The sequence below is a fragment of the Entelurus aequoreus genome, linkage group LG13, assembly GCF_033978785.1.
Source record: "Entelurus aequoreus isolate RoL-2023_Sb linkage group LG13, RoL_Eaeq_v1.1, whole genome shotgun sequence".
Taxonomy (NCBI): Eukaryota; Metazoa; Chordata; class Actinopteri; order Syngnathiformes; family Syngnathidae; genus Entelurus; species Entelurus aequoreus.
This window is the reverse complement of record NC_084743.1, coordinates 37,002,258-37,020,251: the sequence shown is the minus strand read 5'-3', so window position 1 is coordinate 37,020,251 and position 17,994 is coordinate 37,002,258. Positions and strand designations below refer to the sequence as shown.

Below are 17,994 nucleotides of genomic sequence, written 5' to 3'. Positions count from 1 at the left end.
CGTGCGCGTCACGTACGTAACTTTTTAAAAATATATAAGCTTTATGAACCTTGGGTTAGGTGAACGGTCTTTTGGGCTGAGTGATTGTGTGTGTTGATCAGGTGTTTGAATTGTATTGGCGTGTTCTATGGAGCTAGGAGCTAGCAGAGGAGCTAGGAGCTAGCATAACAAACATGCAGGTGTTATTATGCAGGATTAATTTGTGGCATATTAAATATAAGCCTGGTTGTGTTGTGGCTAATAGAGTATATATATGTCTTGTGTTTATTTACTGTTGTAGTCATTCCCAGCTGAATATCAGGTACCGTGAGTATGCAGCCTTGGCTGCTAAACATTCGATAACTTGACCGTATGTGCGCGTCACGTACGTAACTTTTTAAAAATATATAAGCTTTATGAACCTTGGGTTAGGTAAACGGTCTTTTGGGCTGAGTGATTGTGTGTGTTGATCAGGTGTTTGAATTGTATTGGCGTGTTCTATGGAGCTAGGAGCTAGCAGAGGAGCTAGGAGCTAGCATAACAAACACGCAGGTGTTTTTATGCAGGATTAATTTGTGGCATATTAAATATAAGCCTGGTTGTGTTGTGGCTAATAGAGTATATATATGTCTTGTGTTTATTTACTGTTGTAGTCATTCCCAGCTGAATATCAGGTCACCCCCGGCTCTCACAGCATCTTCCCTATCTGAATAGCTTCAACTCCCCACTAGTCCTTCACTTGCACTTTACTCATCCACAAATCTTTCATCCTCGCTCAAATTAATGGGGAAATTGTCGCTTTCTCGGTCCAAATCTCTCTCACTTCATGCGGCCATCATTGTAAACAATAGGGAACTTTGCGTATATGTTCAACTGACTACGTCACGCTACTTCCGGTAGGTGCAAGCCTTTTTTTATCAGATACCAAAAGTTGCAATCTTTATCGTCGTTGTTCTATACTAAATCCTTTCAGCAAAAATATGGCAATATCGCGAAATGATCAAGTATGACACATAGAATAGATCTGCTATCCCCGTTTAAATAAAACAAATTCATTTCAGTAGGCCTATAAATAATAAATAATACAGTTCTCAGTAAATTGTTAAATAAGTTGTATTTCACATTATGCGATGAATAGTATTATCAGATTTTTCAATGACATTTAATTTAATTTAATTTTACCGTCTATCACAGTGTTTTTCAACCTTTTCTGAGCCAAGGCACATTTTTTTCATTGAAAAAATGTTGAGGCAACAACCAGCAGAAATCATTGAAAAATGAAACTCGGTAGCTGATATTGACAATAAAAAGTTGTTCTCGCAATTTTTGGATATTATTTCAAACCATAACCAACCATGCATCACTATAACTCTTGTCTCAAAGTAAGTGTACTGTCACGACCTGTCACATCACGCCATGACTTATTTTGATTTTTTTGGTGTTTTCCTGTGTGTAGTGTTTTAGTTCTTGTCTTGCGCTCCTATTTTAGTGGCTTTTCCTCTTTTGTTGGTATTTTCCTGTAGCAGTTTCATTTCTTCCCTGAGCGCTATTCCCCGCACCTGCTTTGTTTTCGCAATCAAGACTATGTAAATTGTGTGGACGCTATCCTTCTTTGTGGGGACATTGTTGATTGTCATGTCATGTACGGATGTACTTTGTGAACGTCGTCTGCTCCACGCACTGTAAGTCTTTGCTGTCGTCCAGAATTCTGTTTTTGCATAGCCATCCCAAGCTTCAGAATCAGAATGGTTTTATTGCCATTGTTTGAGAACGGGTTCACAAACTAGGATTTTTTCTTGGTGCAATCGTGCAACATAAAACACATATATAACACATATTTGGTAATAAAATAAAATGAGCTGTAACTGAGCTATCAGATAGACTTAGAAGGAATTCAAGGAATTCAAGGAGCTACTGTTAGGAGTTATTGTTCATTTGCCTGATGGCCGAGGGGAAAAAACTGTTCAGGTGGCGGGAGGTGTGGGTCTGGATGGAGCGTAGTCTCCTGCCTGAGGGGAGAAGGGAGAATAGTTTGTGTCCAGGGTGAGAAGAGTCAGCTGTGATCCGATCCACACGCCTCCTGGTCCTGGAGGAGAACAAGTCCTGGAGGGATGGGAGCTTGCAGCCAATCACCTTCTCAACAGCACGTGCGATGCGCTGCAGTCTATGCTTATCCTGGACTGTGGCGCCAGGGAACCACATGGAGGAGGTCAGGATGGACTCTATGATGGCTGAGTAAAACTGCTCCAGCATCTCGGTCGGCACCTTAAGTTTCCTCAGCTGCCGCAGGAAGTACATCCTCTGCTGGGCCTTCTTGATGAGGGAGCTGATGGTCGTCTCCCACTTGAGGTCCTGGGTGATGGTGGTGCCCAAGAAACGGAAGGAGTCCACAATGGGGACGGGGGTGGAAGAGTCAATCAGGGTGAGGGGGGATGGTGGGGCTGTGACTTTCCTGAAGTCCATGATCATCTCCACTGTTTTCTGGGCGTTCAGCTCCAGGTTGTTGAGGCTGCACCAGGACGTCAGCCGGTCCACCTCTCTCCTGTAGGCGGACTCATCGCCAGTCGAGATGAGCCCAATGAAGGAAGTGTCATCCGCAAACTTGAGCAGTTTTACGGATTGGTGACTGGAGGTGCAGCAGTTTGTATACAGGGAGAAGAGCCAGGGGGAGAGTACACAGCCCTGAGGAGTACCAGTGTTCGTGGTTCGACTGTCCGAGACAATCTTCCCCAGCCGCACATGCTGTCTTTGGTCTGTCAGGAAGTCATTGATCCAACTGCAGAGGGAGTTGGGCACGCTGAGCTGGTAGAGCTTGTCTCGTAGCAGTCCAGGGAGGATGGTGTTGAAGGCAGAGCTGAAGTCCACAAACAGGATCCTGGCGTAGGTTCCTGGGGAGTCCAGTCTGGTGTGCCTTTACTTAGCGGCACTCGCCTTTTATTTGTTTTGGGTTTAAGTGTTAGATACCTTTTTACCCACATGCTGCCCCCCGCATATTGCGGTCACGACAAACCATGTTACCGACATCTACAAAGCAATTAGCTACCTGCTGCCACCTACTGATATGGAAGAGTATTACACGGTTACTCTGCCGAGCTCTAAGACAGCACAGACACTCAACAACGGCACATTTGCGGATTATAATTACTGGTTTGCAAAAAATATTTTTAACCCAATTAGGTGAAATTACATAATCTCCCACAGCACACCAGACTGTAACTCACGGCACACTAGTGTGCCACGGAACAGTGGTTGAAAAACACTGGTCTATCAACACACCCAAAAGTTTGGTTTCTTTTACTGTGTCAATGTCTACTCTGTCTATTTGTATTTGTGTTGGACTTTTTATGCTGTTACAGAATACAATTATTTTTGTTTTACTGGCAAACCATCTCTTTAATTTATTTATTTACTCTGTTATTATTTGTATTAGTTTCTGTGTCTTCTATTATGAACAAAACACAGTTGTGTTGACTACAAATAATACTAACCTTTGTAAATGCCCTTTGTAAATGTACAAATGTTTTTTATATAGAGATTGAACAATTTTGGCCCCTTTATTGATCCCTGGGGTACGCCACAAGTTACATTTAGCGTTGTAGACGTGTGTTCTTCTAGCTTCATATATTGATTCATGTTGGTTAAGTAGCTTCTTATCCAGTTTAACCCTCTGATGCCATACTGTTCAAATTTTTTTGATTACGATATTATGATTAATTGTGTCAAATATTTTTTTTAGATCCAAAAACACTGCAGCTGCACACTGTTTACCATCTATTGCATTGGTAATCTCTTTTGTTACTTCGATTAATGACATTGATGTTGAAATGTTGGCTCTGTTTCAGTATTTGTTCTTTGCTAGTGTTCCACTTTTATTAATGCATTTGTCCAATCTGTTGTTAAACAATATTTCAATAATTGTAGAAAATTATGGAAGTAAAATTACAGGTCTATAGTTTGTAAACTGGTATTTGTCTCCGATCTTACAAATCCATACAGCTTTTGCTATTTTCTTTTTTTGGGGGGAATTAACCTGATTGATAGGTTGCTTATATACAGTACATTAAAGGTTCTGAAATCTCTTTAATAACCTTTTTTATCATGTCCATATTAATTTGTAACAATTGGTCTTGGATTAACATTCATTCACAATTTTCTTTATTTCCTCCTTGCCGTGAGAAACATTGAGTTAGGATTTCACGTCCTGTACTGATATGAAATCCATTCCTCCAAATTTGGTCCAATATTTACAAAGCAGTTTTTAGAGATTTCAACTACTTTGTTTGTATTGTCATTTTTTATATTTCCGTCCGAGAAATATTGAGAGTAATCCTTTTTCGCACCATGATGCTCTCATGTTGTTTTTGTTCCTGTCTCAGACATGACTAATATTATTTCTTACATGTTTGTAGTATGCTAGTTAGCTTGTTTTTTTTATATGTTTTGTACCTATTTTCTAACTCTGTGGATCTCTGTGTTATGAATGTTGTACATAAAGTATTTTTCTTGTTACAAGGATTTTTCAACTCCTTTGTCATCCATGGTTGATTGCTCTTATTTTGCTTCTTACTAAGTTGTTTCCATGGACAATGTTTGCCGTAAATCATCATGAAAGAGTTAAAAAAATTACCATATGCTTCTTCTACATTTTTTCACTGCACTCATTGACCCAATTATGCTTTTCTACAGCATTCTTAAAAGCAATCTGTATAGATGGTCATGAAAATTAGAGATGGATGGTTTTACTCCTCCTTTAAATGAGTTGACTGTCCGGCCTGGTCAAAATCTTCCGGTTTGAAATGACAGCTGCATATGACTAAACAATCTTTGGCACAAAATCTCTGCCGTTCATGTCTGCCTCTTCATTTTATCTTTTGAAAACCTACACACAAAACAACTCCATCTGAACATCGCTCAAATTTATGGAGCTACAACTTTGGCACATAATTTAGGTTAGCAGTTATTGTCATTGTTAGTGGCATGCAACTGATTTACCGGTAATACCATGGCCTTTTAAGCACAATTATATACAGTGGCTGATTGCCAATTATCATTTTCATCATTTTACTGAAATCTTACTAACAAAACACATTTGGTTTTTTTTTAACATATGGTTATGGTATACGTTTATTGGGAAAATTTAAGGCATCACTCTCTGTCTCTCTTGGTTGTCCATCGAATCCAATTATGACATCCACTAATGACTTTAACAGTGAACTCTGTGATGGTTGTAGAGTCCAATCCTGGTGCAGCATACTTTATTGTAGGTTGGACATTGTTCAGCGATGGATTCCAATAACCTGGACTGTGTCCAATCGCTGCGTGGTCGCACCAACCAAAGAAATAAGAAAGTTGTCAGACACTCTTTTCAGTGGTCATCATTTACATTTATTTGCATACATACACTTACAGAGGCTCTTTGGGTTGTTGCCAACACACATCAATGCATGCTAGATTGTGCAAAGGCAAGAACTCTGATGGTCAATTTATCTCTGCTCTTTTGAGTTGGAGAAGTTTCACAAAATTAGGCTGTCCTTTCCAGGCAGTTAGTGCTGTCAGTATCTGATAGCCTCATTTGTGACTTTTTAGGGGTCTTTTACACGTTTCCATTGAGCAAAGTGTGAACCATCAGCACGGTTGCCATGGCAAATAGTCTATTGCTAACCTCAAAAAGCCCTGGCCTTGCCTGTCCTGTTTGTTTGTTTTTTACCTCTTTAGCTTGTTAAATAAACAACGGGAGATCTTACGTTAAATAAGATCATACCTTGAAGGTTACTCAAGGGTTTCAACATCCGCTTAGCCATTGTTCAGAGTCAGGTTAACTAGTTCAATCATACAGTAGGTAACAATGTATTTTTGCCTCATCGTTCACTTTAAGTGTGAGTGAAGAATGTGTGAAAAAAGCACTACCGACCTGTTAAGACCTTATAAGTCCGAAAGAGAGATAGATGATACAGTATTATCTTCTCACAGATGCGACCTCGTGGTTGTTTGAGCACACTGCAGCTAGTCATGGATAGTCCCACTCCTTAATGCTTCATTCATGTCACGACTGGGTTCTTGGGTCTTGTTTCTCCAGAAGGCAACGGAAAGTTGGCGCGAGCCAGACGTGAGTTTGAATACATGATTCATTATTTTTTAACACTAATAAACTACAAACAAAAAGGAAGCAAACAAATGGCGCGCACAAAGGCGGAAATACAAACTTGACTAAGAAACAAAAGATATGCACGTGGGCACAAAAACTATGAACAATAAAACAAAAACACTAACTGTGGCATAAATGAACAAAACTTACTTGGTAAAGAACTGTGACACGACATGAAGCAGAGTGACGAAATAGTGTGAGGACGCCAGGCCGAACAACAGAAACAGACAGATTTAAATAGTCACGTGATCAGTGAAAACAGGTGCGTGACTCGAAACGTGAAACAGGTGCGTGACAAGACAGGTGAAAACTAATGGGTGACCATGGAAACTAAACCAAACAAGGAAGTGCAACCAGGAACTAAAAAGAGTCCAAAAAACAAACACATGGCCAAAACAAAAACATGAACAGACATGACGCATGACCAAAACAAAAACATGAACAGACATGACAATTCACATGCGAAGTCTCACAAGAATGAAGCAAAAACACAGTAGGTTCATTTCATATACAATTGTAATTATTCTATCTTCTAGACTACTTTATTATGCATGACTATTCAATAAGCATCATCAATATATAAGTAAAATTAAAATGCATTCTAAGCTAACCTTTCTTTTTTATTTAATAAGGAATCCCTCAAAACCTTCTAAATCGTAACAACATGTTTTGGTTGTTGTGGTGGTGGTCCTGGCATCTCTGGTTGTGTTTCTCCTGATACAGCGCTGATCCCGTCTGGCGGTTTGCTCCCTTTCCAGCTGGTGAGTCCTGTCATAAGTTACAGTGCTGCCTCTAGGGGGCACAGTCAGCAGTGATGACCACAAGGTCCTCAGGCCTGATGTTACATTTCCTAATGGAACTGTTTAGCTGATCTTGATACTTCTTCTTTAGCTCACCTGCCAGGTGCCGTCCGCAGTGTAGTTGGCCTAACAATACCCTGCGGGGCACCATGCCTGGAGGCAATCTAACCACATGGCCAAGCCATCGCAGATGGTGTTGGGTGATCATGGCCTTGATACTTCTGCAGTTGGTCTTTACAAGCATCTCTGTGTGAGGCACACGATCCTGCCAGGTGAGTCTGAAGATTCGCTGCAGGCAACCTATGCTGAAGTGCTCCAGTAATTTTATATGGCAACTGTATGTGACCCATGCCGCACAGCTGTCAAGGAGAGTAGTGAGGCAGACTGCTTGGTAGACCGCAACTTTATAGTATGCAGGTGGAGGTTGCTGTCCTGGAACAGCAGCGTCGCAATCTCCAAACGGCAGCTGATGCTTGTCTGATCAGATTCTGAATTTCTTGATTAATGCTATACAGTCCTCTGAAAGGATGCTGCCAAATACTTAAAAGAGGGGGTTATTGACAATGGTTTGTTGTTGATGGTATAGATTGGTGGGGTAGGTGAAGCGCTAGAACTCTACTGGCAGACCACTTCTGTCTTATTGATGTTAACTGACAACCTCATCCTGCTAGGCTCAAGGTTAACAGGGGAGTGTGCTGTGTATTGCATCGCTTGGTGGTAATCTGCAGCCTCCTGATATTGAACAGGTTGCAATCCAGGCTGAAATCCACCAATACTACGCTGTTGAGCTCCTGCTCCTTGAGAAGCAGTGCATGTGACAACCTCTGCTCAAGATGGCTGTCGTGTTGTTGTTGTGCCTAACAAGCCTGAAGGTGGCATCAATGTGAAATGATATAGGTTTCCAGATGGCAGAGATATGTGTAGACTGAAGGTTGATATAGAAAGTGGAAGAAGTGGAAGTCCATCCATCCATTTTTTACCGCTTGTCCCTCTCCGGGTGACGGGGGTGCTGGAGCCTATCTCAGCTGCATTCGGGCGGTAGGTGGCGTACACCCTGGACAAGTCGCCACCTCATCGCTGGGCCAACACAGATAGACAGACAACATTCACACTCACATTCACACTCTAGGGCCAATTTTAATGTTGCCAATCAACCTATCCCCAGGTGCATGTCTTTGGAGGTGGGAGGAAGCTGGAGTACCCGGAGGGAACCCACGCAGTCACGGGGAGAACATGCAAACTCCACACAGAAAGATCCCGAGTCAAATCAACTTTGCTAGCTCGGACTAGCATGAGAAGACAAAGCTTTGATGTTTTATTTAGATGAATATTGTGTTATTGTTATTCTTGTTGTTTATGTAGCACACAAACATCTTTAAGTGGCCGACCTCAGGTCAGTATTGTCAGTATTCATTCATCCATTTTCTACTGCTTGTCCCTTTCGGGGTCGCGGGGGGTGCTGGAGCCTATCTCAGCTGCATTCGGGCGGAAGGCGGGGTACACCCTGGACAAGTTGCCACCTCATCGCAGCAGTGTTGTCAGTATGTGGAATTCAATTATGGAATGGATTAAGCAAAGAAATCAAACAATGTATTAATATGATCCACTTCAAGAAACTCTTCAAACTTAAAGTGTTTACAAAGTACAAAGAAGAACCATAATAAACATTCTGAATTTATTTCATCCATCCATTCATTTTCAAGATAATCTTACTCATCTCACCATATGAAACATAACTTACTTCAGCAATTATTATTTATCTATTTATTTATTTTTATTGTGATTACTTATGGAGTATATTGTGAATAAAATGAGAACAGGAAGTGAACAAAATCTTTAGCAACTGCCATGTAAAGAAAAGGGGTAGGTTTAAATAAGCTCTGCTTCTGCCTACAACTTTTCGAATATGTTGAATAGAGAAACTGGAAATTGTGGTGTATCATTCATGTTGGATGCATGCATGTTCGAAATACTCTCAAACTTAACAGTTACAGTACCAGTGTGTATGTCTGTGTACTTTGATCAATAAAAAGACCCATTGAGTAGGGAGCTCGATCGTCAAGTTTGAAGAGTCAGGAGACAGAACGAACTGAAACATAAGCCACATTTAGTTATGTTAATTATGTGCATATGTGTAAATTATTGTTAAACATTTCAGTAAAACGAAGCAGAGTGGAAAAGAGACGTTTGCATCCATCTAGTGTTGTGTTTTACGAGCTCCAGGGAACACTTCGTGAGACACGCTTCCCAATGAGCCAATCAGATTCAGTGGATTTTTCTGTTAGCCAATCAGCCAACACTGTGAGCTAACGTCAGGCCCACGTGACAATTTGCTGTTACTTCCTGTTATTGTTACTTCCTTGATGCTGTGCTGACTTTAAAGATATCGATCGGTAAGCAAAGGTGTCATCTATTCCAATCTATTCCAATATATGCTTACATATTCTACATTATGTTTTAGCAGTCTACTGTTACTGTATTTGTTGTGTTTGAACACTGTAGAACGGCGTGGGTGCTACACATTTCCACCGAGCTGGCGAGGTGAAACGCCATAACTCGCATACATTGACTAAACGGTGAGTGTAAATACTGTCGAACAGCTGGCATTCATGTTTATTTTGTGTTATTCACGAGGCGTGTATTTCATAATGTAGTAGTGCTAGTAAGACGTGGTCAAATATTCTCGTTGCCATGTCCCACACTGGATCACGCAGGCCGAGCAGCAGCCTCAAGAAGCTGCAGGTTTGACAGCCCCTTTAAATTGAAATTTAAAGTTAGCTATTGAACATAAACGATATATTGCTTGACCGAAATTGTTTCTATATGTTAAGCATGAGAGTTTCAGTCCTTACAACAGGAGATAGCTGCCAATAATTATTAAAACATATAGCACAGGATAAAGAATTGCATAACAAACAAGACGTCTTCTGAATTATTACATGCAGTTTTTATTGAACATTTCAGCATCATATCAATTAACATTGCATAACAACTTCTAATTTGGAAATAAACAAATGCCTAGGAAACATCAAATTACATGTAAACGTCTCAGGAATGAAACCGGTGCATACAATATTAGTTACTTTATAGAATATCACCTCTGAGCAAAGTAAATTGCACATCATATATCACCCAAATTATAAGTGAATTAAATTGGCCCTAGTGTGTGAATGTGAGTGTGAATGTTGTCTGTCTATCTGTGTTGTTCCTGTGATTAGGTGGCGACTGTGTTGTTCCTGTGATTAGGTGGCGACTTGTCCAGGGTGTACCCCGCCTTCCGCCCGAATGCAGCTGAGATAGGCTCCAGCACCCCCCGCGACCCCAAAAGGGAAAAGCGGTAGAAAATGGATGGATGGATGGATGGATGGATACTGTGAACATTTAAGCAAAATGTATTGCACAGCAAACATGTCCTGCATCACAGCAAAAACGTGTGCATAAAACATCTCCTGAATAATATTGTTAACGTCACAGTGAAAAAACAATTACACTGCAAACAGCTTGTTAATTAAAAAGTACAAACTGTGAATGTCACACCAAGCCAATCCATTAGAAAGCATCTTAATGCAGGTAAATATTGTAATAGCAACCAAAAAAAACGTTCAGTTCAACATCACTGTCGCTCGTAGACACCAGAGTCGCCAGCTTTGATGGTCCAAGTTCCAACATCTTTTTCTGAAATGTTTAAAGAAAGAAGCAATTTGACATTACAAAAAACAATAGTTTTATAATTGCCCATTGTAAATAATAATTTGGACATTAAGGTGAACAAAATTAAAAAATGTGTATCTATTTTTAATACAGAGTTTTTCATACCTGCCCTTCGATCCAACCAACTTAGGCGACCGCCCTCTCAGTCAAAGACATGTTCTAACCACTCTCGTATGATTTTGATTGGAGGCCTCTTCCGTAATAAAAGAAGAGTCTCTAGCCTCTGCAATGCAAATGTCAAAACATGATAAATACTATGAATGACAAAGTTATCTACAAATAATGGTGTAGGTTTCATTCAACCCTCTCATCTCCAAGGATTAATTTGTCTCTTGCTACACCCATCCATTTTCTACTGCTTGTCCCTCTAAGGGTCGCAGGGGTGATGGAGCCTATCCCAGATGCACTCGGGCAGAAGGCGGGGTACACCCTGGACAAGTCGCCACCTCATCGCAGGGCCAACAGATAGACAGACAACATTCACACTCACATTCACACACTAGAGCCAATTTAGTGTTGCCAATCAACCTATCCCCAGGTGCATGTCTTTGGAGGTGGAAGGAAGACATTACTAAAATGACTGACATTGGTCATGCATGCACCTGAAAGCAGTTGTTGGGCTTATGATATAATGGGATATGTATAACTCTCACTCAACGAATGTACAAAGTCATTCATTCCCACAACAAAATAGTCTCACCAATGACAGCATGGATGAGAAGCGTTTGCCCCTGTACCCCATTTCGGCACTTTTGTCGCACCTATAACACCCCTGCTCATCCAATTGCAAAGAGCCTATCCCAGCTGCACTTGGCTTAAGGCAGGGTACACCCTGGACAAGTCGCCACCTCATTACAGGGCAAACACAGCTAGACTCATTGAGAGTTAAAGGGGACTCATGATGAAATGTGTATTTTCTGACCTATGAATGTTGTTACAAAGTTAGATAATCAAAGTGGAAGCCTGCACGCAGTTTTGGAAGCTTTTTTTTTGTGGGATTTTGCATTCTGAGTGCATAGTGACATCAACGCGAGGTGGATATTTGGTCAAGTCTGCAGCAGAGGGGGTGAAGCTCCTCCCCCTCTGCTTCAGGCTGCGAGGAAAACACGCAAAAAAGTTAGGATATTGTATTATTTTCATATAATCTTGGCACATAACAGCAACACACAGTAAATTCTGCCAAAAGCATTTTTTTAAGGGGAACTGCACTTTTTTTGGAATTTTGTCTATCGTTCACAATCATTATGAAAGACAACGACGTATGGATTTTAAAGCAGGGTACACCCTGCTTTGGACTGCCGTTATTATCGGCCGATAAATGCTTTAAAATGTAATATCGGAAATTATCGGTATCGGTTTCAAAAAGTAAAATTTATGACTTTTTAAAACGCCGTTGTACGTTATTAAGTTTGTTGGCATTGATAAAGTCTGCAGTGAGTAATAATCAGTGATGACGAAAAAAAAAGCAAATGTTGTGAACGTTTTTTAAATGAATGCTTAAATGCTTAAAATTATCAAAATATGTCAATGTTAAAAGTTATTATAAATGCGCTTGCTACTACATTACAAATACTTTATATACTTACATCATGTATATAAAACCCTAATGGAGGTGTTTGGATTTTTTTTAGCTGCTCTATAGGCAGAACTGAACGGCTCCCATAGGCTTCATTGTAAGCGGAATTTTGATTGAATTTATTTAGTATTTAGAAGCATTAAAAATATCCATCTGTCGTCATGTCTTTCGTAATGATTGTGAATGATAGGCAAAATTGCCCAAAAGTGCAGTTCCCCTTTCAAGCCCCACTTAGGAACATTCGGTTTTGTTTGATTTTGGCAGCACCAATGGACCAAAGCGTTAAGTGTTTTGCCAGAAGGAAAACCAAATTTCCCATGAGGACTAGTGCATATAGTGTCAAACTGACATGATTATACCACAAAGATTCAGTATTACTGATCTTTCCAAAGTAGGAACCTACATATTTTACTCAAACTTTGTATTTGCGGTTTGCAGTCATCGCATAGTTTTTTCTTTAAACAGTACTTTTGAGTTTGTTGCGTGGCTGTTCGTGTCAGTGTTGAACTGCAAACTATCAAACAGGTGGCTATTTATTGCTACTGCACACATTTCCCATAGCTCACATTATCTTCTGATAGTTAACATAAGACTGTGTGGACTACTGATGAGATGATGTCGTCAGTAGAGTGGTTCTCTCTCTAGGCGTACTGGTGAGGGTCCACTGTGATATTGATGAAAGTCTTAATCATGCCCAAGACCAGCTTCTCGAAACACTTCATGACAATCGAAGTGTGGGTTACTGGCTGATAGTCATTCAGACCTGTCACCGTGGAGCTCCTTCGTACAGGAATGATGGGCACTGTCTTCAAGCAGCTTGGAACAGAGGATAGTTGGAACAAGGTGTTAAAAATTTTCCTTAGCTTTATGCTTTTTTAGCATCCTATAAGTTCACTGTTTGTACACCAAACGTTGTTGCCATAAACACAGAGATCACCACCACCACAGAGCTCTTGGTCAACCTGGAAAAGCTTTAGTTTGTCAATTTGGGAAGCTGAATTACTAATGCTGTCATTAGGCCACGTTTTTGTCATACAAGGCACAAACCAGTTCCTCATCTCCCTTGAAACACACAGTCTCAGGCATAATAAGTACATTTTGTCATGCAGGGAGCAAACATTGGCTAGGAAGAGTGAAGGTGGTCTTCTAGCCTTAAGTTGAGTTAGCCAGCCAGCTCTCTTGCTCATCTTTTGCTTCCGAGAGAACCGCTTCCTTTTGTCGGTGTGTCCCCTTGCTGTATAGTGTCACTCCCTGTCCTAGTTGCAGTCTGCTAAGACTCTTCTATATACGGTAGATACAATTGTGGTTGGAGTCTCTCAATAGATTAGATGTTTACATGACGCTTAAAAAGCTGTGTTCAGCCCTTTTTTTGGTGTGATATTTATTTTAGCAGGTAAAATGTTTGATAAGCAGTTTTCATATGCAAACATGACTTGGCCAAGAGTGAATGTCAGCATAGTGACTGATGAAATCTTTCGAGACATATGCTGGTGCAGGACAATGTCTCATGCAATGATGCAGCCTTTTAAAGCATGTCTTTATATTCTTGTGTCTTGCAGACATCAGTGAAAAACATATTCCTCCTGAGCAGCAGGAGTATACCTCCAGGATGAAGCAGGAGGAGCCATTGCCCCCTCACATCAAAGAGGAAGAGGAGGAGCCACAGTTACCCTGCATTAAAGAGGAAGAGGAGGAGCAACTGCTCCTCTGCTTTAATAGGGAAGAAAATGAGCTACAGCCCCCCATTATTAAAGAGGAAGAGGAGGAGCCGATGCCCCCCAACATCAAAGAGGAAGAGGCTCACAGCATCAGTCTAGGAGAGCATGTTAAAGAGTTAGGGGAGTTCCCAGAGATTGTTGTCATTGTGAAGAGTGAATATGATGAGGTCAAAGGTGAAAGTGAAGAGAAGAGAAAGGTGGAGCCTCCAAGCAGCAGCTCAACTCAACTCATGACAATGGAAGCTGATGTAGAACACCGTGGAGGATCACAAACAGACAACCTCTTGGCTCCGCTATCAGAGAGCGATGACACAACATCAGACTCTTCTGACACTGATGATAAAGACTATAACGTTGGTATGACATGTCACTCTGACAACATGCACTTTAAATGCTCTCACTGTGACAAAACCTTTAATAGCTGTAGTAGACGGATAATACACATGAGAATACACACTGGAGAGAAACCATTCATATGCTCAGTTTGTGGTAAACGTTTTACTCAGAAAGGACATTTGACAACACACACAAGAATACACACTGGAGAGAAATTGTTTACGTGTTCAGTGTGTGGAAAATATTTTGGACAAAAGGGTAATTTGAATGAACACATGAGAATACACACAGGACAGAAACCATTCTTATGCTCAGTTTGTGGTAAAAGTTTCACTCAGAGTAGAACTTTCACAAAACACATGAGAAGACACACTGGAGAAAAACCTTTTTCATGTACAAGCTGCAACAAAAGATTCAGTGAGCAAACAAACCTTGTATCACACATGACAATACACACTGGAGCAAAACTGTTCACCTGTTCAGTGTGTAGTAAAGGTTTTGTACAAAAAGTAAATTTGAAAGAACACATGAGAATACACATTGGAAAGAAACAATTCAAATGCTCAGTTTGTGGCAAAGGTTTTATTCAGAAAAGATATTTGATCAAACACATGAGAACGCACACTGGTGAGAGACCGTTCATATGCTCAGTTTGTGGTAAAAGTTTCACTCAGAAAGGACATTTGACAACACATATAAAAATACACACTGGAGAGAAACGGTTTATTTGTTCAGTGTGTCGTAAAGTTTTTGGACAAAAAGGTAATTTGAAAAAACACATGAGAACACACACAGGCGAGAAGCCGTTCACATGCCAAGTTTGTGGCAAAAGTTTCAATCAGAAAAGATATTTGGCAAAACACATGAGAATACACACTCGTGAAAGACCTATTTCATGTTCAAGCTGCAACAAAAGCTTTAATGAATGAATAAACATTGTAAGACACACACGAACACACTGGTGAGATACAATACTCAACTCAGTTTGTAGTAAAAGATTCACTGAATGAATAAACATTGTAAGACACACACGAACACACTGGTGAGATACAATACTCAACTCAGTTTGTAGTAAAAGATTCACTTAGAAAGGAAATTTGACAACACATTAGAACACACACTGTAGAGACAGCGTTAAGTTGCAAATACTTTAAAGACTCTTTATTGTCAATTCCTCCAATTGTGCAAGACATAAGGAAAAATGAAATACAGTTTCTCTTTCGCATAAAATCTCCCAGTGTGGAACCGTAAAATATGTGTCTTTTAACCAATATTTAACAAAAATAACACTATTTATAAGACAAAGTGTGCTGGTAAGAACATCAGCAGTCAGTGAAGTTTACATAAAATAAAAGTAAACAGTGAAGATTTAGTGGTAGTGTTATTGTTAGTAACTAGTTAGTAGTTACCGCAGTGTTAATTACTGTTAACCCTATGTTGGTGGATTTGTGTCTTTACTAAAACATGTTTTTCTGACACTGGCACTTGTGTAACTAAATGTTTTGCATTTTAAGCTTGTAAACTGAATTTCTTTACATCAAATTATGCTGATAATTTCATTAAATAAAAAATTGTGAGCAAAATTTAATTTTAAAAATTCTGTTTGATAAAACAGTGTTTTAAAAATTATGTGTAAAAAACATCTGTGTGTAAAAATTCAGTGCAGAAATATTCCTTGCTTCAAAACTAAAGACCCACTTTTGGTACATCAAGACTGACACAAGCGATCCTGTCTCAGAACCAGCCAATGAGGTGTCACGTTTGCAGTCATGTGACTAAGGTCTTACAAAGAGGCAGGTTACTTGCACTACTGCTACATGTAATCTACTGAATGTGCTTTCATCCCTTTTTATGAAAACTTTAAACAGTGGAGGTTGCTGTGCATTAGTGAAAAAATCAGTGTAAAAATGCAATAAACCAAATTATTTGAGAAATCAGACTAATTTAGTGCATGGAAATGTAGTGAATGTGTTAAACACAAGCTTATTTTTTAATTTGCAATGTTGTTTTTTGTTTGATTTTTTTTACATTAAATGACTATTGTTATTTTCATTTGTGTTGACTTGAAGTCAACTTCAGCAGACACAGTGTAACTGAAGGGTGTAATGGCACCTCCAAACCTGAGGGAGGCAGTAATATCGTAGATTTCAGCTTCAATTCGCCATGAAGAAGGTCAATCTAGCAACATGTGTGTCAAACTTGTGGTCCCTGAGGGCCACATCGCAGTTATGGCTGCCCTCAGAGCATACTTGCCAACCCTCCCAAATTTTCCGGGAGACTCCCGAATTTCAGTACCTCTCCCGAAAATCTCCCGGGACAACCATTCTCCCGAATTTCTCCCGATTTCCAGCCGGACTTAAGGCACGCCCCCTCCAGGTCCGTGCGGACCTGAGTGAGGACAGCCTGTCGTCACGTCCGCTTGGCCAACCAAAAAATAACCACAGAACACTGTACCGTATAGTGTTCTGTGGTTACTTTTTGGTTGGCCAACAGTTTACGTTGCATTGCGCACCCTGACGGCAAGTGTGGGAGTCGGTTCTGAAGTATGAAGTAAAGAGATGTAACTTCGTCACCTCGCCTGGTTATTGACTCCAACCCAGAATATTACACTGCCCATACCTACACTTCTTCAAAGGCTGTGCTACTGGCTGCAAAGCATTGCACTTTCAAATACAACAATGAGTAGAGAGGAATGTTATGTGTGTATATGTGTAAATAAATGAACACTGAAATTCAAGTATTTATTTTATTTATATATATATATATAATTATATATATATATATATATATATATATATATATATATATATATATATATATATATATATATATATATATATATATATATATATATATATAGCTAGAATTCACTGAAAGTCATGTATTTATTTTATTTATATATTTATATATATATAAGAAATACTTGAATTTCAGTGAATTCTAGCTATAAATATACTCCTCCCCCCTTAACCCTGGTCCCCGCCCACCTGGAGGTCTCAAGGTTAGCAAGTATGCCTAAGAGGGCTGCTTGCAACAGGGAATAATTTATGTATGTTAATGTATAGTGATTCACCTCATGATGTTATTATACAATTGCCTATGCATTTTATTTGTTTACATACATTGTAAAAAAATATGTTTTGATTTTGCAGGAAAAAACTAGCAGCTCAGTTTTCACAATTTTACTGAAAAATCTTACGGTGTTTTTTTTCTGCTATAGTTTTTTTCCAGTAAAATTCTGGCAATTGGGCTGCCAGGTTTTTACCATTAAATCTATTGCCATTTTTACAGTGTACAATTTTATGAATAACTTGCTTTGAAATCATAAGTTAAGCGAATATTTATTATCATTATTTTTATTTGAACTAAAACCTGTTTGAAATGTTTGATAGCATATTGTTGCATTCACATATATTACAATTTAAAATATATTAAATTGCATGCATTACATGTATTTTTTCTGTCAAAATGTAAAGAATGAATACATGTAGTAAAAAAAAGTTAAACTACTTAATTGGCGCATATTATTTCAAGGCTTTCGCGGGCCACATTAAATGATGTGGCGTGCCAGATCTGTGGTAGCGGGGGTGTATAATGTAGCCCGGAAGAGTTAGGGATGCAAGGGATTCTGGGTATTTGTTCTGTTATGTTGCGGTACGGATGATCTCCCGAAATGTGTTTGTCATTGTCATTATATTAGTAACAATGTTAAAGTTGTTTATATCGTCA

General features: G+C 39.6%; 1 protein-coding gene across 2 annotated transcripts; it reads left to right on the top strand.

Moving 5' to 3' along the window:
- Nucleotides 1-7,120: 7,120 nt before the first annotated feature.
- On the top strand, nucleotides 7,121-16,791 carry LOC133663372 (zinc finger protein OZF-like). 2 transcript variants are annotated; one of them, XM_062067794.1, is made up of 3 exons: nucleotides 9,248-9,317; nucleotides 9,427-9,500; nucleotides 13,771-16,791. In XM_062067794.1, the coding sequence occupies exon 3, from the start codon at nucleotides 13,821-13,823 to the stop codon at nucleotides 15,192-15,194; it is 1,374 nt and encodes a 457-aa protein (XP_061923778.1). In that variant the 5' UTR covers nucleotides 9,248-9,317; nucleotides 9,427-9,500; nucleotides 13,771-13,820; the 3' UTR covers nucleotides 15,195-16,791. The 2 variants fall into 2 exon arrangements, with proteins under 2 accessions (XP_061923779.1, XP_061923778.1); XM_062067795.1 differs by lacking the exons at nucleotides 9,248-9,317; nucleotides 9,427-9,500 and adding an exon at nucleotides 7,121-7,196.
- The last annotated feature ends 1,203 nt before the right edge of the window (nucleotides 16,792-17,994 follow it).

Coding starts and splice junctions, on each gene's coding strand:
- LOC133663372 (XM_062067795.1), top strand. CDS start 13,821: ATGAAGCAGGAGGAGCCATTGCCCCCTCACATCAAAGAGGAAGAGGAG.